General features: G+C 63.2%; 4 protein-coding genes across 5 annotated transcripts; 2 read left to right on the top strand and 2 right to left on the bottom strand.

Annotated features, from left to right (window-relative positions):
• Positions 1 to 434: 434 nt before the first annotated feature.
• On the bottom strand, positions 435 to 7,375 carry STXBP2 (syntaxin binding protein 2). Its single transcript, XM_051835531.3, has 19 exons — positions 7,303 to 7,375; positions 6,184 to 6,233; positions 5,852 to 5,933; positions 5,394 to 5,470; positions 5,052 to 5,130; positions 4,854 to 4,957; positions 4,287 to 4,435; positions 4,099 to 4,183; positions 3,886 to 4,016; positions 3,682 to 3,789; positions 3,457 to 3,514; positions 3,275 to 3,340; positions 3,098 to 3,178; positions 2,628 to 2,766; positions 2,339 to 2,448; positions 1,667 to 1,762; positions 1,025 to 1,110; positions 783 to 940; positions 435 to 583 (listed from the first exon to the last, which is right to left on the bottom strand). Exons 1-19 carry the CDS (start codon positions 7,337 to 7,339, stop codon positions 498 to 500), a joined length of 1,782 nt encoding a protein of 593 aa, XP_051691491.3. The 5' UTR covers positions 7,340 to 7,375; the 3' UTR covers positions 435 to 497.
• Positions 7,376 to 7,419: 44 nt separating this feature from the next.
• On the top strand, positions 7,420 to 13,288 carry PCP2 (Purkinje cell protein 2). 2 transcript variants are annotated; one of them, XM_008249169.5, is made up of 5 exons: positions 7,420 to 7,519; positions 8,207 to 8,316; positions 12,410 to 12,524; positions 12,622 to 12,761; positions 13,149 to 13,288. In XM_008249169.5, the coding sequence occupies exons 2-5, from the start codon at positions 8,311 to 8,313 to the stop codon at positions 13,266 to 13,268; spliced, it is 381 nt and encodes a 126-aa protein (XP_008247391.1). In that variant the 5' UTR covers positions 7,420 to 7,519; positions 8,207 to 8,310; the 3' UTR covers positions 13,269 to 13,288. The 2 variants fall into 2 exon arrangements, with proteins under 2 accessions (XP_008247391.1, XP_017193470.1); XM_017337981.4 differs by lacking the exons at positions 7,420 to 7,519; positions 8,207 to 8,316 and adding an exon at positions 12,167 to 12,321.
• Positions 13,289 to 13,315: 27 nt separating this feature from the next.
• PET100 (PET100 cytochrome c oxidase chaperone) lies at positions 13,316 to 14,804 on the bottom strand. The gene is made up of 4 exons (XM_008249165.5): positions 14,597 to 14,804; positions 13,825 to 13,911; positions 13,620 to 13,652; positions 13,316 to 13,454 (listed from the first exon to the last, which is right to left on the bottom strand). The coding sequence occupies exons 1-4, from the start codon at positions 14,621 to 14,623 to the stop codon at positions 13,371 to 13,373; spliced, it is 231 nt and encodes a 76-aa protein (XP_008247387.1). The 5' UTR covers positions 14,624 to 14,804; the 3' UTR covers positions 13,316 to 13,370.
• Positions 14,805 to 14,907: 103 nt separating this feature from the next.
• XAB2 (XPA binding protein 2) lies at positions 14,908 to 23,423 on the top strand. The gene is made up of 19 exons (XM_070067517.2): positions 14,908 to 14,982; positions 15,901 to 16,049; positions 16,305 to 16,428; positions 16,617 to 16,814; positions 17,457 to 17,591; positions 17,679 to 17,843; positions 19,127 to 19,271; positions 19,569 to 19,720; positions 19,798 to 19,917; positions 20,071 to 20,202; positions 20,283 to 20,414; positions 20,499 to 20,612; positions 21,771 to 21,933; positions 22,027 to 22,217; positions 22,294 to 22,416; positions 22,507 to 22,678; positions 22,869 to 22,998; positions 23,103 to 23,212; positions 23,299 to 23,423. Exons 1-19 carry the CDS (start codon positions 14,932 to 14,934, stop codon positions 23,358 to 23,360), a joined length of 2,568 nt encoding a protein of 855 aa, XP_069923618.1. The 5' UTR covers positions 14,908 to 14,931; the 3' UTR covers positions 23,361 to 23,423.
• Positions 23,424 to 23,798: the final 375 nt, after the last annotated feature.

The raw sequence follows: 23,798 nt of genomic DNA, 5'->3' as shown, positions 1-23,798 counted from the left end.
GCACAGGTGTGTGGGGGGAGGGGGGGGGCAGCACAGCTCCCAGGGGCTTTCTGGGAAGAAAGTGAGGTGGGGCCGGCACCGCGGCTCACTAGGCTAATCCTCCACCTAGCAGCGCCGGCACACCGGGTTCTAGTCCCGGTCGGGGCACCGGATTCTGTCCCGGTTGCCCCTCTTCCAGGTCAGCTCTCTGCTGTGGCCCGGGAAGGCAGTGGAGGATGGCCCAAGTGCTTGGGCCCTGCACCCCATGGGAGACCAGGAGAAGCACCTGGCTCCTGCCTTTGGATCAGCGCGGTGCGCTGGCTGCAGCGCGCCAGCCGTGGCAGCCATTGGAGGGTGAACCAACAGCAAAAGGAAGACCTTTCTCTCTGTCTCTCTCACTGTCCACTCTGCCTGTCAAAAAAAAAAAAAAAAAAAAAAGTGAGGTGGGCGCTGTCTGGCAGAGAGCGGGGAAGATTTTATTTTTCTGGACAGGGAGAGAGTCAGGGTCAAGGTCATGGTCATGGCAGGGGCACGTCCTCCAGCTTCTGGTCCAGCATCTTGAGGTCGTCCAGGAAGCGGGTAGGGGTGAGGATGTGGGAGGAGCCTGGCGGGAGCGCGGGGGTTGCAGGTGTGGGGATGCCGCTTCTGCCCCGAGACTCCCCCTGGCCGGAGTCCTGCTGGCAGGGAGGGGGCTGACCCCTGCCCTGGGCAAACAAGGCCCCTGACTGCTGAAGACTCAGGAGTCCAGAGACTGGGGAACATGGGGGTCCAGCCCCCCAGGCGCCCCAGGCCCCGCCACTCACCGATGAGCACCTCCCACTTGCCCTCGGTGGCCCGGGTCACCTCGTAGGCGGCCCTCATCTCTGACATGGCCACGCCACCCACAATGTACACGATCAGCCGGGGCCCGGCCCGAGCCTCCACGCCCGCCTTGTTCTTGTGCCAGTGGCCGAAGCGGGCGCTGTGCGGGGAGGGGGCAGGGGTCAGGCCAGACAAGAGACCCCGCCCACACAGACCTGACCCTGGGCATCCCCGGCGCCCTCACCTGACGGCGGCCTGGGAGCTGGGCGTAGGCGCAGGGTCGGACACGAAGGGCCAGAGCCTGCGGTCCAGCCGGTCCTCCACGGCGTCCTGGGCGGCCGGGGCAGGGGGTGCTTAAGAGAGCAGCTCAGGTGATGGGGCCCAAAGCTGGATTCCCTGCCGCCCCCTCCCCCCCCCCCGGTGTGTGCAGGGGCCAAGATCCCAGGAGACGGGACCCATCATCCGCACCTCCTGCCCCCTGGGAATGTGGTGGCTGAGCCCCCAGGCCCCCACGGTGCACGGGAGGCGGCGGCGGCGGCCAAGGTCACCAAGCCCACATGGGAGGAGGTGCTGGGACTCCACAGGGGCCAGCCCAGCCCCGATGCTGCTGCCTTTGACCCCTCTTCCCCCCACATAAGGAGGGCTTGGAGGGGGACATGGAGGAGGCGGTGGGGGTCAAGAGGAAGCGAGGATCTCCACGAGGGGCCCCCGTGCCACCCTGTTCTTCAGGTGCAGGCTTGGGTGCCCCCACGACAGAGCTGATCGGTGCCAGGGGAATGCCCATAATGAGGGATTTTCCGTTAAGCCCCGGGGGCTTAGCGCCAGGAGCAGCAGGGGCTGAGCCACTGACGGGATTGGGGGCACCCCCCCCCCACCACCGAGGTACCTCCATCACGTCCTTGACAACCGGGGTCCAGCGGGACAGCTGATAGGTGGGCTCCAGGCGCTCCCTGCGCTCCAGCCGGCCTGAAGGCCCTGAGCCCTGCAGGGGGCGGGGCGGGCCAGGAAGGGTGGCAGGGTGTGGGGTGGTGGGAGGAGGCGGGGCCATGAGGGCGGGGCTCTTGTCTGGCAGCGGGAGGGGGGAGTGGTGTGGAGACAGAGACAGAAATGGAACAGAGAGAGAGGAGAGGAGTGGAGAGGAGAGGAGAGGAGAGGAGAGGAGAGGGGAGGGGAGGGGAGGAGAGGAGAGGAGAGGAGAGGAGAGAGATGAGTACGGGAAACACAGAGAGAGGAAGCAGGGACAGGGATGGCAGGGAAGAGAGAATGAAGTGGGGCAGAGAGAAAGGAGGCAGACAGACGCCGGACACAGCACACGAGAGGGCCTTGGACCCCTGGAGGAGCAGGATCGGGGAGGTAGGGTGCAGAGGGCCAGAGAGAGAGACAGCAGAGGCTAATCCTGAAGCTGAGCCCAGGAAGCTGTTTGGGGTGCTCGTGGGGGCTGGGGAGTTTGCCCAGGCCTCTGGGGGCTCCCAGGTCGACTGTGGCCCCCGGAGCCAGGCCTCGGGCTCCACACCGCACAGCGGTGCCCGGCCCACCCTCTGCCCACTGTGTGGCGTACCCCGGGGTTGGTGACGGTGCCCCCCAGCTGCTCCAGGTTGCGGATGAGGCTGCTGTGGGCCTGCACGTTGGCGTGCTGGATCAGCTTGGCCAGATTCTCTTCGCTCACCCCTGCAGGAGAGAATAAGGGTCCCAGGGCTCTGCTGGGTGCCTGTCCTTGTTCCAGGATGTCCCAGGGGCTAGTGCGACCTGCTCTTGGGGGAATTCTGTGTGGGGGTCTCCAAGGGGCAGGCACTAGCTGAGGAGCCCCAGGAGAAGGCACAGATGGGGGGTCAGCCCCAGGACCCCACCGTTCCGCAGCAGGATGTAGAGCAGCAGGACCCGGATCTTGTCGTAGGCCGGCACCGCGGTGTCCAGCAGCACGGGCACGATCAATTTCATGGTGTCCTTGATCTTCTCCCCCTCGGCGTCAGAGCCCATGGCCAGGTCCTGCGGGACACAGGGACACAGGGGGTCAGCTGAGTGGGGACAGAGGACGGGGAGGCATCCCAACAGAGCAAGTTCCTCCCACAGTGCCAGGACAGTCCCCCCATAGGTGCCACCCTCCACCAGGCCCGCCCACCTCTCCAAGGCCACGCCTCCACCCCACAGTGCTCAGAAGCCCCACCCCCTCTCCAACGCCACGCCTCTCAACCAGGCCTCCCTTCTCTGACACCCCACCCATCTTCCCACCTTTCTTCAAGGGCCCTCCTGTCCCTGGGAGCCCCGCCCCCACAGGCTCCGCCCCTGCGGCCGCACCTGTGCTAGGCCCCGCCCTCACCTGCTCCACACTGCACAGCTTCTCCACGGAGCCCTTGAAGCGCTTCAGGCAGTCGTCGGCCAAGTGCAGGTGCGTGGAATACTGCAGGGTGGGGTGCCGAGTCCAGGCACACAGTCGGGCAGAGCGTGGGGCCAAGGTGCCCGCGCCCACCCCGCCCTACCCTCCACCTGGGCCCACCTTGTTCAGCTCCTTCTGGTACTGCGGCATCTTTTTCAGGATGTGGGACAGGTCTTTGATGTTGGCCTGCGGTGGGGCGGGAGCGAGCAGGAGGCGGGTGTGAGCCCGGGCTGAGGCCCACCCCCTCGCTGGGGAGGGGCTTTCCTCCAGCGCCCAGCCCTGGGGACCCCAGGCGCCCCTACCTTGTCGGTGGTCATCCTCTTGCTCTCACAGAACGTCTTCAGGAGCTCCGTGACCTTCCTGGCCGTGGGGGTACAAGGGAGGGTGCGGGGGCAACGTGAGGCTGGGGGCTGGTGCCCCTGCACAGGGTTGTGGTGGGTCCCTGGGGTGAGGGGCGAGGCTGGAGGGCGTGGCTAGCACAGGGACCTTCCCGGGGTGGGGACTGAACGGCCGGCGCGGGCACGCACTTGGACACATCGGCAATGTGCATGTGGCGGAGCTCCACCCACAGGTCATCATCCTCGTCCAGTAGCACCGCCTTCTCCCTGGCCTCGCTCAGCCCCGTGGTCTCGTACCTGGGGAGGAGGCGGGAGGGGTCCCAGGGTCTGCGCGGAGGAGCAGGGACCCCGGCCGGCAGCAGGGGAGGGCGGCGGGGCTCTGGGTGCACCCACCTGTACGTGTCTTGCTGGATGTCCAGCAGGTCGTAGGCCATGGCCTGGAAGGTGAGCTCATGCAGCAGCGGGGACACGGGGTCTGCGGCCCGGTCTATGATCAGCAGCTGTGAGCGGGTTTTCTCGGGGCCCTGGGAGCAGGCAGCAGTGAGGACGCTGACTGTGCCCCACCCCCGGCCCAACCTCACCCTCTGGCCCCAGCACTGCCCTCACCTCGCCCAGGCTGGGAGTGTCTGCCTTGAAGGCGTTCAGCTTAGCCAGCACGGCATGGGCCAGCTGCGCGGTGTCCTCCGGGCCCCTAGGGTGAGCGGTCAGAGACACGAGGGGTGTCAGGGGCCAGGGTGGGGTCAGTGGACAGCTTCAGGGGGCAGCACGGGGAGGGGGCTGGGCTGGGCCCCCACTTGCGGTAGCGGATGGCCGGGTACTCCTGCAGCGTGGCGCAGAGCGTGGCGATCTGCTGGGCCAGTGCTTCCAGCTGCCGTGTCCGCTCCGCTGCCCGGAAGGGGCAGTAGAGGTTGTAGGTGCTGTGGGGGGCGTCCAGGGAGAACACCTGGGGGACACAAGCGCCATGGGCACCGCTGCAGGTGCACACCCGCCCAGCTCCCAGCTCCCACCACCTGCATGCAGTCTGGGGGCTTCGCTGGGCTCTGGAGTCTGCTGCAGGGTCTCAGGGCAGCCCCCAGCCAATATCTGCAAGGGTGGGTGGAGAAATCCCCAGCCTGCTCCCCTGTGGGTGGGACAACCTTGAGGTGCCTTCCATGTTGCCCCTGCCCGTCCCCCTCCCCCCAGCCACCCAATGGGGACAGAACTCCAGTTGTCTACTAGGTCCCCCCCCCCCCCCGATGTGGGCTCCTTCCCTTCCTGCCTCAGCATGGGTGACCATCTCCTTGTGCTCAAATCCGTGATTCGGGAGCCTGGGACACTCGGTCACCAACCCCACCCCTACGGGGGACCGGCTTGGGCTGTACCTGGGCCTCGTAGGGGAGAAAGGCCAGGTGGATCTCTTTCAACGTCTTCACCACCTTTGCCAGGCGAGAGCGGCCCAGCTCACTGAACAGGGGCTCGGGGCAGGCTGGGGTGGGCAAGCAGGGAGGGGGCGTCAGACTAGAGCAGCCCGCTGTACCCTCTCTTCCCAGGCCCCCGCGCCCCCGTCTCTCCCCACTCACTGTCGGTGAAGAAGATGTGTGCTGCTTTGTAAGTGAAGGTTGGGGTCCCCCGGAAGTCTGCGATCAAGGCCTGAACCGACTGCAGAATGGAGACCACGCTTCAGGCCTGGCCCTGAGACATGTCTCTCTGCCAGGGCCTCCCAGCTACTACTCATTCATGCACAGGGGCACACACACACTCACACAGATGTGTGCACACGCACGCCAGTGCATGCACCCAACACAGGCAACCTGCATGCCAACACATGCAATCTGCAAACCAGTGCGTGCGCCCTACGTGCCAATGCATGCACACACACGTGCACTCCTACATGCACACGCTCCCTCGTGTGGTACGGGCACCTTCTCCGTGGGGCTCAACAAATAAATGGCCTCCAGGCTGGGGATGGGTTCTCTCCGCTTGCTGATGTCCTCAACAACTAGGAGAGACAGGAAGGGACACATGGGCGGCATGGGGCAGGGGTGCGTAGGGAGTCTCAGGCTTGGGGATCTGATACTTAGAGGGGCTGTGCTCCCTGAGGTTCCCGAATAGGAGGTATAACCTAGGGGTCATCTAGCTGAGAGCTACGTGGGCAGGGGTCTGCACAGCCATATCCTGGGTGGCACTCCAGGGGGTCTCATTCAGAGTCCACCCACAGGGGCTGCACAGCCAGGGGCCCCCACACTCGCTCACAAGCTCCAGCTGTCCGTGCAGGCAGAGCCGCGTACGTGGTACGTGGGCTTTCTGGACAACTGGAGTGGATCCTGGGCTCACTCAAGGGCTGCACCCCCGGGGGCTCCCACATTCAGGGTCCACTCACTGGTGATGCCCTCAGCCAGGATGTCTGACATTTTGCAACAGGAAGACAAGATGCGCATGCTTGGGTGGTCCATGATGAGCACCTGCCCGGAGGTGGACGGGTGGACAGACAGGCAGGAGGGAGGCAGAGGGCAGAACCAACGGTCTCAAGGGCTGGCTGGGCCCAAATCCAGGGCCCGCCCACCCGATTCCCCTCCTCTCCCCCAGCCCTTTCCAAACAACGGCCTCCCCAGGGGATTCACAGGGGTCCCACATTCAGGGTCCTTCGTAAGGGACCAGACAAGGGGCTGCCTCTGAGTACCCAGGGGGCGTGCCCAGGCCCCTCACCCCTACCTTCCACTCCCCATCCTTCTTCACGCTCCGAATGACACCACTCAGAATCTCTGCAGAGAAGAGAGGGGGAGAACTCCTGGTCTCTTGGTCTCACCACGTCCTTGGCTTCGGAACTGGCTTAACTCTGTCAGCCCTCCCCTCAACCCTGGGAGGTGGCTCCTGGCACCACCACCCCCCATTCATAAAGAAAACTGAAGTTCTGTGAGGACGGGTAACACCCACACACCCTGGGCGCCTGCCTGCTGCTAGGGTGCTTAGAGGCGGAAGTGTCCGCTCCATGGATGCGTCTGAGATGCAGGGCTAAGTGCAAAGCGTGCCCCCTCCCCCCGCTACCTCCCCAGTCCTGCCACACCCACAGCACCTTCATCAGGACCCCTCCCTGTTCCCAGCTCTGCCCCCCCCCCCCCGCTCCGGCCTTAGTTTCCTCCTCTGTAAAATGGAATCCCTGGTTTTCCCCATCTCCCCATTAAACTGCAGTGCTGGGGGTTCCAGTCACAGTCCACCCCGCCTGGAGTTTGCAGAAGGAATACGGTGGCCCCGCCCTGGCCAGAGTCATGCCCACTGTTATCAGTGCAGGCTGGGCGGAAGGAACCGCGGAGGCCGGAACTACCCGAGGTGGGGGAGGAGGCGACCTCCACCCTTTCCAACAACCCCGGGGAGCCTGGGTCCTCAGGCTGCAAGGGTCCTGTAGGGGAGGAGGTCCCCAGCCTCACCCCCGAGGACCTGGACACGCCCCCCTAAGCGCTCACAGCACCTGGGGTCGTCCGCAGGCGCCCCCAAGAGTCCAGCCTCCAAATTCGCCCGGCTCAGAGCCCAAGGAGATCTAGGAGGGGTCCAGCTGTACGCTCCTCCGGCTGGCACCCCAGAACGGCCCCGACCCACACCACACCCTACACCTGTATCCCCTTGCTAACTTTGCTCGGGCCCCAGAGACCCGGGGTGTCCAGCCGGGACCAAGTCCCCCTCCGCCCACTCGAGGGTCAGGTGCTCGGCTGCCCAGTCCAAGCCCCCAGCCCCTCGCCGCCGGGGTCCTGGGGTCTCGGGGTCCCCAGGTCCGTGAGCCTCCGGATCTCCCCTCCCCCAAGGGACCCCCAGATCGCCGCCGGGGGAGGCACTCACTTTCCCCCACCACCGCCTTCAGCCCTGAGGGCGCCATCTTCCCCCCAGGAGCTCAGCGGCCGCTTCCGGGTCTGTCCCAAGGTGGGGGCGTGGCCCTTGCGTCATCCACGTGGGCCCCGCCCCGCGCGGGTTACAGCCACGCCCCGCAGCACCTGGCCCCGCCCCGCTCCGGTGCGCTCAGCGGGCGAGGACGCGGAGTCCCGCGGAGGGTGGCGAGGTTAGCGCATTCACGCAGCCGCGTGCCGAGTCGCCGCGGACACACAGTAATCCCCGCATGCTCCTCCCCTGTCGCAGGGTTCTCTGTGCCCCCCTTGAGGCCTGGGACCACACATCACAGTGCCTGCTTTAGTCCTGGCTGCAGCGCCTGGCTCCAGCTCCCTGCGAATGCAGACGGTTCCTGGAACGCAGCCCGGAGGATGGCTCAGCGCTCCTGCCTCCCACGTGAGAGGCTCCTGACTTTGGCCTGGCCAAAGCTAGGACCTTAATCCGGGTCTGCCACGTGGGTGGCAGGAGCCAAAGCACTTGGGCCATCGTCCACTGCTTTTCCCAGGCTCTTAGCAGAGAGCTGGTTTGGAAGTGGAGCAGTACGGACACGAACCGACGCCCACATGGGATGCTGACATCACAGGTGGGGCAGCTTTGCCCGCTACACACCACAACTCTGGTCCCTCTCTCTCGTGTGTGTGTGTGTCATTCGCAAACACAAGTATACTTAAAAAAGCAACATGGAAAATGTCATTAAAAGATATATTTCTCTTAGTGCCAAAAAAAGCTGGAAATCCATGCACACAAGGGATCTTCATAAGATTCATGGGAAATGTATATTACGGAAAAACGATGCATGGATTTTTTTTTTAAATTTTTGCACCAAAATAATCTTGTCTTTAATCCCATTTTTCTACAGACTTTCTATAGTACCTTCATAAGTGGTCATGGGATAGAAAGTACCACGTGCTGGAGTGGTTTTTAGTCTTACCCCTGAATGGCATCAAGAAGCACCCCTGGGCTATGCAGGTAGGTAGGTGTGTGTGTGTGGGGGGGGTGAGCCTGGAGGGGCAGTGAGGAGGCTGTGCAGGGAGGGGAAGGTGGGTTATGGGGCAGAAAGGGAACATGGGAGCAGCAAGAGCCAGACTTTTAAAAAATTGTTATTATTTGAAAGAGTAACAGAGAGAGAGATTCTGAAAGAGACAGTGAGAGAATCTTCCATCCCCAGGTTCACTCCCCAGATGGCCACAACAGCCAGGATTGAGTCAGGCAAAGCCGGGAGTCAGGAGCTTCCTCTGGGTCTCCCACATGGGCACAGGGGCCCGAGTACTTGGACCGTCCCCCGCTGCTTTCCCCAGCCATTAGTAGGAAGCTGGATCCGAAGTGGAGTGGCCGGACATGGACCAGTGCCCGTATGGACAAGGTTGCTCCAACCTGTCCCAGTATAGCTGAGATGGAGGCATTTCTCAGGACACGGGACTTGCAGTGCTAAAAACTGACACTCACAGGAGAACCAGGATGGTTGGCCGCTCTAGGCAGGAGTCTCGGCTCTTCCTCCCTCTTAGCTTCCCTCCTTAACAGCAATCTTCAGATCTAATTCACCCACCAGAACTGTGCAAGCCGATGGCTCTGAGTGTATTTACTGTTGTCCACCCATAACCACAGCACTAGGGGGCCACAGGAAACCCCTCCAGATCCTGGTGAGGGCAGATCACAGGGGCAAAGTGTGGAGCTGGGACCACCCCAGCTTCTCCACCTGACCCCCAGGGGCTGCCTACAGGGCCTGCCACCGCCTTCACCACACACCGACTATACTGGGGGTGCCCAGGGCCTTCCATAGTTATGGGGGGCAGGGGAAGAATACTATATCCAAGCCCTAATCCCCAGTGGCTCAGAACGTGGCCTTGTTTGGAAACAGGGCTGGCACAGATGCAGTTATTTAGTATGAGGTCATCCGAGAGTAGGGCGAGCACCTAATCCAATATGACTGCTGTCCACGTAGGATGAGGACGAGGACACACGGGGAGAAGGCCAGATGACCACGCTGGCGGAGGCGGAAGTGCCGCAGGCACTTCAAGGAGCGCCAGCTGCCACGGGAGCTGGGGAAGGCCATCCTGCAGTCCACGGGTTTCCAAGGGAGCGTGCCTTGGCCTCAGACTTCTGGCCTTTGGAGCCGAGACAGGAAATCTGTGTGGCTTTGGGCCACCCGGTTTGTGGTCCCAGGATCCCTTCAGATGCCAAAATCTGCAGACCTAGATCCCTTCTAGAGAAGAGTGCCGTATTTGCACAGGGCCCGCAGACATTATCCGGGGGACTTCGATTCATCCCCAGGTGACTTGCGATACCTAACCCAGTGCCATGCCAGGTGCAGAGCTGCTACGCGGCATCGTGTAGGGCACAGTGACAAGAAGAAAAGTCTGCATGCACTTGGTCCAGTTGCCATTTCGATCTTGGTTATTTTCCACCCGTAGCTGGGGGGATCCGTAGATGCCCTCTCTGTGGATAAGCAGAGCTGAGTGCACTTGGTCCCGGCAGCCCCAGATGAGTCCATCCACCGAGGCCAGGACATCACACTGGCACCAACAACTTGGGACCTGGGGTAGGCATTGTGGGGCAGTGGGTTAAGCTGCCACTTGGGATACTTGCATCCTGTACCAGAGTGTCAGCTAGAGACCTGGTTGCTTTGCTTTCCAATCCAGGTCCCTGGTTTTTTTTTTTTTTTTTTTTTTTTTTAATTTACGGGGCTAGCGCTGTAGCATAGAAGTCCCCACTTGCAGCGCCGGCATTCCATATGCACGCTGGTTCAAGACCCAGCTGCTCTACTTCTGATATAGTTCCCTGCTAATGCACCCCAGATAGCAACAGAGGATGGCCCAAGTGCTTGGGCCCCTGCACCCACGTGGGAGACCCAGATGAAGCACCTGACTTCTGGCTTGGACCTGGCCCAGCCTCAGCCATTTTGGCCATTTGAGGAGCAAACCAGCGGATGGGAGATTCTGTCTCTCTCTCTGTGTAACTCTGCCTTTCAAATAAATCTTAAAAAAAAAAAAAAAAAAAAAGCCAGGAGCTTCATCTGGGTCTTCCTCGCAGGCACAGGGGCCCAAGCTTTTGGGCCATCCTCTGCTGCTTTCCCTGGCTCATAGCAGGGAGCTGGATCGGAGGTGGAGCAGCCAGGACTCAAACTGGAGCTAACCTGCTACACCACAGCACCAGCCCCCCAGGTTCCTACTGAGGAGCACTTGGGAGGCAGCAGATCACGGTTCAGGTACTTGGTCCTTGCTGCCCATGTGGGAGACCTGGATGGAGTCCCTGGCTCTGTCTTTAGCCTGGCCCAGCCCTAGCTGTTGCAGGGAATGAATCAACAGATGGAAGATAACTCTCTGCCTTTCAAGTAAATAAATAAAAAAAAAATCTTGGCACCTGGTGTGGCCTAGGGTGCAACGTTAAGACCCCACTTGGATGCTCACATCCTGTATCAGAGTGCCCGGGTTCAAGTCCCAGCTCCACTCCTGATTCCAGCGTCCTGTTAATGTGCACAACGGGAGGCAGCAGATGATGGCTCAAATATTTGGAGTCCCTGCCACCTGCACGAGAGACCCAGATGGAGTTCCAAGCTCCTGGCTTCAGGCTGGCCCAGTCCCAGCTGTTGTGGGCACTTGGGGGAATGAACAGGCAGTTGGGAGATCTCTCTCACACCCTTTCACATAAAAATCATTTTTTTAAAAAAGAACTTGGGAGCTGGATGGGAGCAGGTGCAGTGATAACACCGCCTGTTTTTCCTGGAAAGAAACTGCCACTGGTTTGGAGAAAGGCATCTTGGGGACGGGCACCCCTCCTAGGGCTCTGAGGGGAAGCTGCAGCTGGGGTAGACTTGCGCCCCTCGACTCCTGGAGCCAGTGATGAATCAGAGGAGACGGCTCAGCTTGCCATGTGGGTAGCTGGGTGACAGCAAATCCCAGACGTCGTTGTTCTGGAAGCTGGAGTCGGCACCCAGACCCCAGGGTCAGTGAGTAGAGGGGAGGGTGGCCAGGAGACCTATGGGAATCACCGCCTGGGAGACGGCACCATGGGAGCCAGGCTGGCCGGTGGTTCCTGAGGGTCAGGAGGGTGGGGAGGCTTTGGCTTCGTCTTTCCCCACCCCTGGCCAGGAACAAGGCGACAGGTGCGGTGGGGGAGCTGGCTGGCTGGAGCGGGGACATCCCCATGGTTCCCACGGGCGGCCTGTGTTCCCCAGCTGTGGGGATACCCCACCTGGGAGTCCGCGGAGTCCAGGTGGCCCTGCCTCCTACCCCCCGCGCGAGATCCAGCATTGTCCGGGGCGGACAATTATCTGGATCATCTTTATGGGGCTTAAGCTTGGGTGGGAGCAGATGGGACATGAGCCGGGGATTTGGGGCTGGAGGGGGCGCCCGCCCACCCTCATGCCACGGTCATTTAAAAGGCTCTGTCTGGTGTGGGGCGCGGGCAGAGGCCAGTGGAAAAGGTGGACAGAGTCCAGGGGAGGGGACAGGTACGGTGATGGAGCAGGACGAGAAGGCAGAGGAGGGAGGGTCAGCCCCCCTCACCAAGGTAAGGGGGCCCCACCCCCACCCCTCAAGGTCTCAGAGCCTATGATTGACAGGACTAATTAATTTGTAGGACATCTAATTAGAGAGACAGTCCTCCTGGGACCTCTGACCCAGTTGCTGCCATGGGAAGGTGCTGGTGGACATGAGGGTCTAAGGGCCTGACCATGGCCCCGTGACAGAGGGCAGGGCTCCTCTGCTGACCCCAGGAGTGGGGCGGGGGAGGGTGCTGGCACTTCGGGGCAGCCCCTGGGTACAGTTCCCCAGATTCCCGTATCAGCCTGCAGGCTGTCCCCCAGTCAGGCCCCAATCTAGGACAGGGGGCCACCAGCCCTGGCGGCCTGTCCCTTGGGGTTGTTGGCACCACGTGAAGTGGCTGCCGGCTGGGGCCCCCGGGGCGGGGCCTGCGCAGGAGGCTCCTGTCTCATTTGGAGCAGCTCCGCCGAGCAGCAGACCGGCAGGGACCATGGTGAGCGCTGAGGGAGAGGGGAGTGGGCCCTGTGCATGGGCTCCGGGCTGAGGGGCCAACTGGACTGAGCGTGTGTGTGTGTCCCCAGGCGGGCTCCCCGGACCAGGAGGGCTTCTTCAACCTGCTGAGCCACGTGCAGGGCGACCGCATGGAGGAGCAGCGCTGCTCGCTGCAGGCCGGGCCCAGCCAGGCCCCCGAGAGCCGTGAGTGTGGGCCTGGGGTGCAGTGTGGGGGTGCAGACGGGGGCGCGGTGGTGGGCTGTGTGTTCTAGAGTCGGCATGTGTGTCCACCCCCATGCAGCCCTGCTGCCCGCAGAGGGCAGCCCCACACCCGAGATGGACAGTCTCATGGACATGCTGGCCAGCACCCAGGGCCGCCGCATGGATGACCAGCGTGTGACGATCAGTGCCCTGCCTGGCTTCCAGCCCGTGGGCCCTAAGGTGGGTGATGTCCTGGTGGTGTCCCTCACCTGCCCAGCTAAGGTTCAGACAGGGTCAGGACGGGGGCCCAGGTCATGCCCGAGTCTGAGGGTTTTTGGAGAGGCTGGGGGGGGGAGGAGGACACGGGATGCACTTGGGACGCACTTGAGTGTTGCAGGTACCCACTCATGCACAGCTTGGGTTCTGAACAGAATCCTGGAGACAGCCCCAGCATCCAAATACCACCCTCAATGGCGGGCAATAGAAAAGCGCTCACAGGGGCAGAAGGGTGGTCGCGCACCGGGAGGTGGGTTCCTGCCCACACCCTTTCTCCCATGTTTGTGCGCCCGCTGCATTGCCCTTGGCTCTGACCTCCCCCTACACCGCCTTCCCCCTCTTCATCCACAGGACGGCGTGCAGAAACGAGCTGGGACCCTCAGTCCCCAACCCCTGCTCACCCCTCAGGACCCGAGTGCTCTCAGCTTCCGCAGGAACAGCAGCCCCCAGCCCCAGACACAAGCCCCCTGAGCTGTCCTGGCACCCCCGGCCCCCGAGAGAAGGCAATAAAACACTTGTGCGAGCAGCACGCGGAACTGAGTTTGTGTTATTCTGTGGGGTGGAGGGGCGGCCTCAGGAGCCCTGCCGGGCCGCGCGAAGCAGCTTCTCCTCCCGCTGCTTCCGGATCCTCTCTTTGAATTCTTCGAGCTCTTGGCGCTGGGGGAGGGGAAGCAGGTGGGCACGCGGCTCGGGACCTGGGCCCCTCTCCCACCATCTTCTCCCCTACTTCCTCAGGCCACGGCTTCCATGTCCAGTGGGGACCGCCCCACCCCCACCATCACAGCCAGGGGCACCTGGGGGGAGGGGGAGTAGCTTGCTTACCTGGCCCTCCTTTTCCGGTGGCCACAGCTCTCTCTGTGGGGACAAAGTCACAGACAAGGGCGCGGGCCAGGAGCTTCCCCAGCCCCGCGCCCAGGGCAGTGCTGAACCAAGAGAGGCAGACATGGGTCCCCCGGTAGGTTCCTGTCCCATCCCCTCCCCCCACCCCGGGGCATTCTGACCCGTGAGCACTCCTCCGGGTGCCCACCTTGCGCTGCACGACATAGTCCTCGAACCAGTTGGCCTGATTGGAAATCCAGAACATTGCCACAGGGAACGTGAGGTACAGCGTCATCTGCAGAGTTGGGGGTGGGCGGGTGAGTAGAAGCTGGGATGGCTACTACCACCCCCGGTAACACGCAGCGTGGCTGAGAACGGACGGCCCACCCCCCTGCCCAGCCCAGGTGCTCCAAAATCGCCACCAAGGGTGCAGAAGCCTCCCACCTTAAAAGCTCACCCCACATCACCCCAGAGTCCTTATCCCTGACCACCCTCTCCAGGCTGCGAGTCGAAGACACACATGTGCAACGCACAGGCACACACGCAACTGCTCCTAGCGCCGCAGCTGCTCCTATGACAGTCAAAGGTACCCCCTCGAAACCTCATCACCCACCCCCCTCATTCAGATACCTGGAGCACCTGAAACCCCCGGAGGCCTCTCCGCACGTTTCCTGCCCTAAGACTACTAGGGTCACCCAATCAGAGCCACAACCACGCCCACCATGAGCCCAGGAGTCCCCTCAGGATCTGAAACTTTTCCTTCTTACAGCCCCGTCCTGGGCTCACCAATCCCTACGAGATCAAGGCTCCCAAAGCCCCCAACCCGGGCGCCCCACTCCGAGCCCCTCAACCTAGCCGCCCCCTCCTCTGGATTTCCAAACGTAAAGGCCCTTTCCAGTCTCGAGAGCTTTCTTCCCAGGGCACTTCCTCTCCGTAGTTCCCCCGATGCAGCCTCCCAACCCACACCTGTGCTCACTGACCCGAAACACTTCCAGCTTCACCCCCATCTCCGTTTCTCCAGGTCTATAAAGCCACTTCCGCCCACAGCGGACTCTCCAGCAAGACAGCAGTTCACTGGTGTTTCGCGAAATACACTGCTGATGTGATTGGTCAATGAGCTCCAGGATGTCGTAATCTTCAGGCGCCTCTACTCGACTTCCGGTCACTGGCGGCGCCTACACGGAAGTCAACACCGAGGGCCGCGCTGTCAAGAAGCGTTCAGCCAATAGAAAATGGGTCTGGCTCGAGGGGCGGGACTTTTCATAGGAGACGTCATAAGTGCGCGACTCTCGCTTCTACCTGGACAGCTAGGAAAATGGTGGTGATGGCGCGCATCTCACGGCCCGAGCGGCCGGATCTTGTCTTTGTGAGTCCGCGTTGGGGTAGGGGTGGCCCCTGTAGGGATATATGCACCTGAATGTCTTGAGGTATGGGAGCATGGCCTTCCGGGGGACTTAGGCCAAAACTGGGAACGCAAAGGCTAGGGGACCCTAACGGGCCAGAGGCCGGCTAGTGATGTCTGTCTTGGACTGGCCAGGAGTAGAGCTCCGGGGTCGAGCCCGGATCCCGGTGGCCTGCATAAAGAACTGCTGTGGAGGTTAAGGGCCTGGCGTCTCGGGTTGAAGGCTGAAATGGCGGCGCACGGGAAACGGGAGGAGGATTCGCCCAAGTGGGCCTTGAAAATTAGAGTTGGTGACCAGGCCAGGGCTCTGATTTCTGGGGTAACGGTTTGTTGCCCGAGCTAGGGGAACCCTGCGGTGTGGAGCTTATCGGGCGGAAGTCTTGATGTCCGAGTAGAGGCCTGGCATCACCCCGAGATTCTTGGCGTCCAGGGGTTAGGGGCTCCGTGTCTGGCCCATACCTTCTGAAATAAAGACCTAGCTTCCAGGTTCTGGGGCAGAGCTGAGCCAGACACTGGCTGTGGGCCAATGACTTAGTAGCTGCACCTGACAGTTCCTGTGGCCGAGGTGGAGATGGCGTCAGGTGCGAGAGTCTAAGCACCTGGCGTTTGGGGAGAGGCATGCAGTGAGGAGATACTGTCCTGTGCTGCTCACAAGTCCGACGTGTAGACCAGGGCCCTGGTGTCTTGGTGACCTGGGACAGAGGGTGGGTGGCGGGATTTGGAGGACTCGAGTCCTGGTGACAGCGTTATGTCTGGAAGCCTGGCGGTCTGAGGAGTCTGGGTGTGTGATGACCTGGCTCGGACGGTGGGCTGGGGGGGCCTAAGGGGTGGCGCTGCTTCCCGGCTCTGAGGGCAGATCTCCCTTCCTCCCGGCCCCTACAGGAGGAAGAGGACCTCCCCTACGAGGAGGAGATCATGCGGAACCAGTTCTCCGTCAAATGCTGGCTGCGCTACATCGAGTTCAAACAGGGCGCCCCGAAGCCCAGGCTGAACCAGCTGTACGAGCGGGCGCTCAAGCTGCTGCCCTGCAGGTGGGGCCCCGCCCCCCTCCCCCTCCTCCTCCCCCTCCCATGCCCCCTTCCCCTCCCCTGCCCCCGCTCCCGCCCCTCCCGGTCCAGTTACGACAGAACTGGCAGGTGGCTCCCAGGCAGCCGCTCTGCTCGTACCCTGATGCCTCAGTCCGTGCCCCCTGTATTGCAGAGACAGGTCACCCCTCCCTTGTGCCCTGGGGCAGGGCGAGGGGTTGTTGACGCCGACCCATCAGCGTCTGGCCCCTCGTTCCCCAGCTACAAGCTCTGGTACCGCTACCTGAAGGCGCGGCGGGCGCAGGTGAAGCATCGCTGTGTGACCGACCCCGCCTACGAAGACGTCAACAACTGCCACGAGCGGGCCTTTGTGTTCATGCACAAGGTGGGCTCGGCGTGGCTGGGCGGGGGTGGGAGCTCCGTGGCCTCTGTGCCCCGTGGTCGGGCTGGACTCTGCCCTGGAGCTGGGGCCTCTAGGTCCTGCACTTGTGTCGAGGCCCCAGAGGCAGCTTGGCCACGGGACACTGGTGTCTGTCACGGCTCACAGCTGGCTGCCTCCGCCCACGCGTGCAGATGCCCCGTCTGTGGCTGGATTACTGCCAGTTCCTGATGGACCAGGGCCGCGTCACACACACCCGCCGCACCTTCGACCGCGCCCTCCGGGCCCTGCCCATCACACAGCACTCTCGGATCTGGCCCTTGTACCTGCGCTTCCTGCGCTCACACCCCCTGCCGGAGACCGCTGTGCGAGGCTACCGGCGCTTCCTCAAGGTGAGTGCATCAGGTGGGCCAGTGCCCTGTGTGGGATGGGAGGAGAGGGCTCCCGGAGACACACAGCTTCTGCTTGTGACTTGTTTCTTCATTTTCTAAGTAGTTTGCTGGCCCCTGCTCCACATCAGCCTAGAACCAGGTGCTGGGATCAGTGTGAATAAACCAGTCCCCACCTGCACGGAGCTTCCAGTCTAACTGGGTAGACAGGTGCATTCAAGCTGACAGCTAAGCCAGGATAAGACCCCAGCCATGGTGAGGGCAGGAGGTGGCTGGGTGGGGCTGGGGCAGGCAGGGTTGAGAGAGCAGGTGCGGGTAGGGTGGGGTGCAGTTTGGGCAGTTGTACGCCACGAGCCAGCACAGCACTGCTGGGGTGGGGGGATTGTGATGAGAGCAAGGCCTGGTCTGGGCAGGACCCACGGGGCCCAGGCTAGACCGCTGTCATCAAGGCCGGACCAGTGGGGCCGAGGTGGATGGAGGGCTGGAGTGGTCAGGAGTGAGGGAGGGCTCCCGCGGGGCTGGGAGGCAGGGGGGCTGACTGTTGGCCAGGTCAGTGGCTCCAGGCCCAGAGCCTGTACGGGGCGGGGGGTGGCGCGTGTAGCCCCACAGCCCCACTGATCGTCGGTGGGGTCGGGCGGTCCCCAGCTGAGTCCTGAGAGCGCAGAAGAATACATTGAGTACCTCAAGTCGAGCGACCGGCTGGATGAGGCCGCCCAGCGCCTGGCCACCGTGGTGAATGATGAGCGGTTCGTGTCCAAGGCGGGCAAGTCCAACTACCAGGTGAGCCTGTGGGGGGCTGGGTGGGGCCGGCGCTGGGGACGCCACTGCCCGGAGTCCAAGCTTAGGCCCCTTCCACCTGCCTTGCAGCTGTGGCACGAGCTGTGTGACCTCATCTCCCAGAACCCAGACAAGGTGCAGTCCCTCAACGTGGACGCCATCATCCGCGGGGGCCTCACCCGCTTCACCGACCAGCTGGGCAAGCTCTGGTGCTCGCTGGCCGACTACTACATCCGCAGCGGCCACTTCGAGAAGGTGGGTGTGGGGCAGGCCACCTTCAACACTTGGGAGGTGCAAGCATGGGCAGGAAACACATGCCATCTGTGACAGACGCATGTCCATGACCACAGCTGTCCTGAAGGCAGGGCCATGTGGCGCCATGGGGTTGGCTGTGGCTGGGGCAGGCTCTGGTTGTGTGCCACCCCACTGGAAAATGAGGGTACGGTAGCTCCCTTGCCACTAGGGGATCTGTTAGACGCTGGCAGGGCACCAAGCAAGAGCCTGATACAGGGACCCTCTCCCGTGGCTGGCCTTGCTATCTCGCCTTTTTTTTTTTTTTTTTTAAGATTTATTTATCTTGAAAATTATCGAGAGAGGGACAGAAGTCTTTCATCTGCTGGTTTACTCCCCCAGATGGCTGTAACATCCAGTGCCAGGCCTGGAGCTTCATCTGGGTCTCCCCCATGGGTTGGCAGGGGCCTGTGCTGGGGCTATCTGCTGCTGCTTTCACAGGCCATTAGTAGGGAGCTAGAACAGAGCAGCCAGAACACAAACCAGTACCCGTATGGGATGCTGGCATCGGAGGTAGCGGTGTTACCGCTCTGCCACAGCACCGGCCCCTGTTACCTTGCTTTCGTTGTCAGGCAGTGAAGGGGTATCACAGGGACTGAGCAGGTGGGGCTTTGAGAGTCCCCAAGGGGCTGGCTGGGGTTCCTGCAGCCTGAGAAAAGGTGGGAGCTGAGTGGGGCGGGGCTGGGGTGGGGGGTCGAGGAGGGAGGCTGGGGTGGGCAGCGCTCAGGGAGGTCTGTTGGGGCCCTTGCAGACTGAGGAGAGGCTCCTGGGCTGCCTGGCTCCGGGAGCCACAGTGGGGCTGAGCAGGTGCACGTTTTACCACGCCCCATCCAGAGAGGCACCGCCAATGCTGGCAGAGACAGGGGCACGCGGGGAGATGGGGCTGAGATCCAGTGGGTGAGGGGTGGGGTGGGGGTGGCTGGGAGAAGGTGAGCCAGAGGAGGCAGGCAGGCATGAGGGGGCCTTTGAGCACAGACGGAGGTCTCTGTGGGCAGCTGAGGTCAAGGTTGCTACAGGGTGGACCTGTGGGGTCCGGGAAGCTGCTGGTCACTTCTGGGTGCCAAAGTACTCATGGTCTGGGCCCTGGGTCTGGGAGGCATGGGAACTCCCAAGGCGGCTCCAGCAGCACAGGGCAGGGCCGGGTGGGCTCAGTGGGAATTCCGGGTGTTTGCTGTGCTCCCCAGTGGGCACCAGGTGGGCCTTCACCTGCCAGCACTTTGCTCTCATCCCTGCGTCTGTCCCTGCAGGCTCGGGACGTGTACGAGGAAGCCATCCGGACCGTGATGACCGTGCGCGACTTCACGCAGGTGTTCGACAGCTACGCCCAGTTCGAGGAGAGCATGATCGCTGCTAAGATGGAGACGGCCTCTGAGCTGGGGCGCGAGGAGGAGGGTGCGCCCCGGGGCTGCCCTGGCCGGCGGGGAAGGACTGGGGGAGCTTGGGGCCTGTCGCAGATGGGGTGAGCCCTGGGAGGCTTGGCCGGAGGCCAGCAGTGGGGCTGGAGAGGGGACACTTCTCAGGCTTGAGCCAGAGCCTGGCAGGGTAGGAGGGCTTTCCAGAAGGGCTGGGGCTGGTCTGCCCAGCCCAGCGGGGTCTCCAAGGCCTGGAGCACTTGGCTGGGTGGGTGGCCTGGGGCTGAGGCCTTCACACCCAGACCCCTGGCCCTCACGACCCGGCCTCGGCTCCCAGATGACGTGGACCTGGAGCTGCGCCTGGCCCGCTTCGAGCAGCTCATCAGCCGGCGGCCCCTGTTGCTGAATAGCGTCCTGCTGCGCCAGAACCCGCACCACGTGCACGAGTGGCACAAACGCGTGGCCCTGCACCAGGGCCGCCCCCGGGAGGTGAGCACCCACCCCCACCCCCCCGGGCCCACCACCCTACTGCTGCAGGGCGCTGACCCTGGCCTTCCTGCCCCTAGATCATCAACACGTACACGGAGGCCGTGCAGACGGTGGACCCCTTCAAGGCCACAGGCAAGCCCCACACCCTGTGGGTCGCATTTGCCAAGTTTTATGAGGACAACGGGCAGCTGGATGATGTGAGTGACACGCTCCGTGTGTGTGTGTGTGTGTGTGTGTGTGTGTGTGAGAGAGAGAGAGAGAGAAACTCGGTCACGTTTGCATGTGCGTTTTCCCTGTGGAGGGGTCACCCGGCGCGCAGGGTCTCAGCCGGGCTCCGTCCACGCCCCCAGGCCCGCGTCATCCTGGAGAAGGCCACCAAGGTGAACTTCAAGCAGGTGGACGACCTGGCGAGCGTGTGGTGCCAGTGCGGGGAGCTGGAGCTGCGGCACGAGAACTACGACGAGGCGCTGCGGCTGCTGCGGGTGAGCGCGCCGGGCTGCGGGCTGTGCGGCAGGGGCCGGCCCGGCCGAGCGCCAGCCTGACACCACCCCTGCCCCCGCAGAAGGCGACGGCGCTGCCCGCCCGCCGGGCCGAGTACTTCGACGGCTCCGAGCCGGTGCAGAACCGCGTGTACAAGTCCCTGAAGGTGTGGTCGATGCTTGCCGACCTGGAGGAGAGCCTCGGCACCTTCCAGGTGAGCTGCTCGGGGCTGGGGGCGGCCGGGCCGGGGACTCGCCGTAGCCCCTGCTGCGACCTGTGCCCGTGCCTGTCCCCGCAGTCCACCAAGGCGGTGTATGACCGCATCCTGGACCTGCGCATCGCCACGCCGCAGATCGTCATCAACTACGCCATGTTCCTGGAGGAGCACAAGTACTTCGAGGAGAGCTTCAAGGTGAGCCGTGCCGATCGGGGGTCCCAGAAGGGCGCTCCCCTCCCTGGGCCGCGGTGTGCCGCTGCTGGGCCGCCCTGGCAGAGCCCGCGGCCACGGCATCAGCAGGGTTGGCTCCTGGGGCGCCTCTTGGCACGTGGATGCCGTCTGCTCCCATGTGTGTGTGGTGTGTGTGTGTGAGGTGAGTGTGTGTGATGTGTGGTGTCTGGTATGTGTGTGCCTGTGTGGTGTGTGTGTGTGCACAGTGTGTGTGTGATGTGTAGTGTCTGGTATGTGTGTGGTGTCTGGTATGTGATGTGTGGTGTCTGCTATGTGTGTGCATGTGTGGTGTGTATGTGCACAGTGTGTGTGTGATGTGTAGTGTCTGGTATGTGTGTGGTGTCTGGTATGTGATGTGTGGTGTCTGCTATGTGTGTGCATGTGTGGTGTGTGTGTGTGATGTGTGCACAGTGTGTGTGTGATGTGTGGTGGTTGGTATGTGTGTGCCATGTGTGGTGTGTGTATGCACAGTGTGTATGTGATGTGTGGTGTCTGGTATGTGTGTGCATGTGTGGTGTGTGTGTGCAGTGTGTGTGTGTGATGTGTAGTGTCTGGTGTTTGTGTGCATGTGTGATGTGTGGTGTCTGGTGTTTGTGTGCATGTGTGATGTGTGTGTGATGTGTGGTGTCTGGTATGTGTGTGCATGTGTGGTGTGTGGTGTGTGTGATGTATGTGTGCACAGTGTGTGTGATGTGTGGGGTGTGGTGTGTGGTGTGTGTATGTTGGGTAAGACCCACCGCAGTGATTCTGATGAACCCAGATGACACCCAGATGTCCTAGGAGGCTCTGGGCGGCTCCAGCCCTGGGTGAGCCCTGCGCCCTGTCGTGTGTGTAGGGGTGGCAGGACGGTGTCCCCGCTCTGCTGTCCAGGCATGGTGGTTGTGCCTGTGTGGGGTGGTCACTGCCCCCTGTCCGGGCTGTGAGCCTGGTCCCGGTGCCTGCCTGTGCCCAGAGCCAGTGCTCAGTGAGCCATGCCCGTGGGGTCCTTGCAGCTTGGGGGGAAGTGACAGCAGGCAGACCCCCACGCCCCGGTCTGCCTCGCAGGGCTGGGAGGGCCGTCCCCTGGCTTCCTGAGCGTCGGGTGGTCCCCTGGGGGACTCACGCATCGGCCCCTCCGGACAGGCGTACGAGCGCGGCATCTCGCTGTTCAAGTGGCCCAACGTGTCAGACATCTGGAGCACCTACCTGACCAAGTTCATCGCCCGCTACGGCGGCCGCAAGCTGGAGCGGGCGCGGGACCTCTTCGAGCAGGCGCTGGACGGCTGCCCTCCCAAATACGCCAAAAGTGAGGCGGGCGGGGCGGGCGGGCACGGGGGCGGGGCGTCCCAGGCCGGGCCACCGGCCTCTGACCTGCGCCGTTCTCCCCGCCCCGCCGCAGCCCTGTACCTGCTGTACGCGCAGCTGGAGGAGGAGTGGGGCCTGGCCCGGCATGCCATGGCCGTGTACGAGCGCGCCACCCGCGCGGTGGAGCCCGCGCAGCAGTACGACATGTTCAACATCTACATCAAGCGGGCGGCCGAGATCTACGGCGTCACCCACACCCGCAGCATCTACCAGAAGGCCATCGAGGTGCCCGCGCGGGGGCCAGGCAGGGGGGAGCACCCGGGGGACGCCCCTCGCCTCACGCGCGCCCTCCCTGCCGCAGGTGCTGTCGGACGAGCACGCGCGGGAGATGTGCCTGCGGTTCGCGGACATGGAGTGCAAGCTGGGGGAGATTGACCGTGCACGCGCCATCTACAGCTTCTGCTCCCAGATCTGCGACCCGCGGGTAGGGCGGGGCCCTGGGGCGGGCAGCTGGGGGCCCGGAGGCGGCCTTGGCCGGCCAGCTCACGCCCTTGCTCCCGCGGTCCCTCCGCAGACGACCGGCGCCTTCTGGCAGACCTGGAAGGATTTCGAGGTGCGGCACGGCAATGAGGACACCATCCGGGAGATGCTGCGCATCCGCCGCAGCGTGCAGGCCACGTACAACACGCAGGTCAACTTCATGGCCTCCCAGATGCTCAAGGTGTCGGGCAGCGCCACGGGCACCGGTGAGCAGCCGCCTCCCCCGGGCCCACACGGGCTCACTGGCCTAGGTCACTGCCCGGCCTGCACCGCCCACGCCTGCTTGTATGGCGCCCAGCTGGGCCTCCTGACCTCGTGTTGGGGACTCCCTGGGGTCTGGGGGTGCTGGTGAGCCCGGAGTGGGCCTGCCCGCGGCTTAGCCCGTTCTGCCTGCAGTGTCCGACCTGGCTCCGGGGCAGAGCGGCATGGACGACATGAAGCTGCTGGAGCAGCGGGCAGAGCAGCTGGCGGCCGAGGCGGAGCGGGACCAGCCCCCGCGGGCACAGAGCAAGATCCTTTTTGTGAGGTGAGAGTGGCCAGGAGCCGGGAGGGGGACGACCCTGCGGGCCCCGAGCCAGCTTGTTCTGGGGAGGGAGCCCCGCTGAGGCTGTGCTGCGGCCCCACCCCCAGGAGCAATGCCTCTCGCGAGGAGCTGGCCGAGCTGGCCCAGCAAGCCAACCCAGAGGAGATCCAGCTGGGCGAGGACGAAGACGAGGACGAGATGGACCTGGAGCCCAACGGTCAGGGCTGGCCCCGCAGGGGAGGGGCGGGACCAGGCCGGGGTGGCATCTCCGAGTCACTCCTGTCTCCTCCCCTTCTCCCACAGAGGTGCGGCTGGAGCAGCAGAGTGTGCCGGCTGCAGTGTTTGGGAGCCTGAAAGAGGACTGACTGTCCTCCCCCTCCCTACCCTCACCCCTACCCCCACCCCCAAATACAGCTTCATTTGTACAACCAAGGCTCAGCCTCCTTCCTGCCGCCCAGGTGCCCTGGACTGCCAGCCGGCTCAGGAGTGCCCTGGCCCCAGGCCCCGATTGGCTAGTACGGTAGGTGGGGCAGTGGGCCCTGGGCCAGGGAGCCACCCCTTCTTACCCTGCAGAGCCAGTTCTGCCTGAGGCCTTGAGTCAGGCCTGCCGAAGAGTCCTTGAGCCCAAAGCCTGCGGGGGTGGGGATCTGACTCCTGGCTGTCCCCCAGGGCCAGGGCAGCAACCCCCAAGGGCCTTGGAGCCACAGGCCCCAACCTGCCCTGTGACCTGTCAGCGGCCCAGGAGCCAAACCTCGGCTGTGGCCAGGGCGTGGTCCTGCCCTTAAGCCTTGGGAAGCCATTAG

This window comes from Oryctolagus cuniculus, chromosome 16, assembly GCF_051225735.1.
Source record: "Oryctolagus cuniculus isolate XC-2025 breed Fujian yellow rabbit chromosome 16, ASM5122573v1, whole genome shotgun sequence".
Classification (NCBI taxonomy): Eukaryota; Metazoa; Chordata; class Mammalia; order Lagomorpha; family Leporidae; genus Oryctolagus; species Oryctolagus cuniculus.
This window is presented reverse-complemented; position numbering and strand designations above follow the sequence as displayed.

Excerpts from the sequence above, each read along its gene's own strand:
- STXBP2 (XM_051835531.3), bottom strand. The coding sequence starts at position 7,339 with ATGGCGCCCTCAGGGCTGAAGGCGGTGGTGGGGGAAA. Across the intron at positions 5,471-5,851 it reads CCTGGCTGAGGGCATCACCA|TTGTTGAGGACATCAGCAAG; the intron begins GTGAGTGGACCC and ends TGTCTCTCCTAG. Across the intron at positions 4,436-4,853 it reads TTCTCCCCTACGAGGCCCAG|GTGTTCTCCCTGGACGCCCC; the intron begins GTACAGCCCAAG and ends TGTGTCCCCCAG.
- PCP2 (XM_008249169.5), top strand. Across the intron at positions 12,525-12,621 it reads CAGCCAGGCCCCCGAGAGCC|CCCTGCTGCCCGCAGAGGGC; the intron begins GTGAGTGTGGGC and ends ACCCCCATGCAG. Across the intron at positions 12,762-13,148 it reads TCCAGCCCGTGGGCCCTAAG|GACGGCGTGCAGAAACGAGC; the intron begins GTGGGTGATGTC and ends CTTCATCCACAG.
- PET100 (XM_008249165.5), bottom strand. The coding sequence starts at position 14,623 with ATGGGGGTGAAGCTGGAAGTGTTTCGG. Across the intron at positions 13,653-13,824 it reads ACTATGTCGTGCAGCGCAAG|AGAGAGCTGTGGCCACCGGA; the intron begins GTGGGCACCCGG and ends TTGTCCCCACAG. Across the intron at positions 13,455-13,619 it reads CACCGGAAAAGGAGGGCCAG|CGCCAAGAGCTCGAAGAATT; the intron begins GTAAGCAAGCTA and ends CCCCTCCCCCAG.
- XAB2 (XM_070067517.2), top strand. The coding sequence starts at position 14,932 with ATGGTGGTGATGGCGCGCATCTCACGGCCCGAGCGGCCGGATCTTGTC. Across the intron at positions 19,918-20,070 it reads ACAACGGGCAGCTGGATGAT|GCCCGCGTCATCCTGGAGAA; the intron begins GTGAGTGACACG and ends CCACGCCCCCAG. Across the intron at positions 22,218-22,293 it reads TCTACCAGAAGGCCATCGAG|GTGCTGTCGGACGAGCACGC; the intron begins GTGCCCGCGCGG and ends TCCCTGCCGCAG.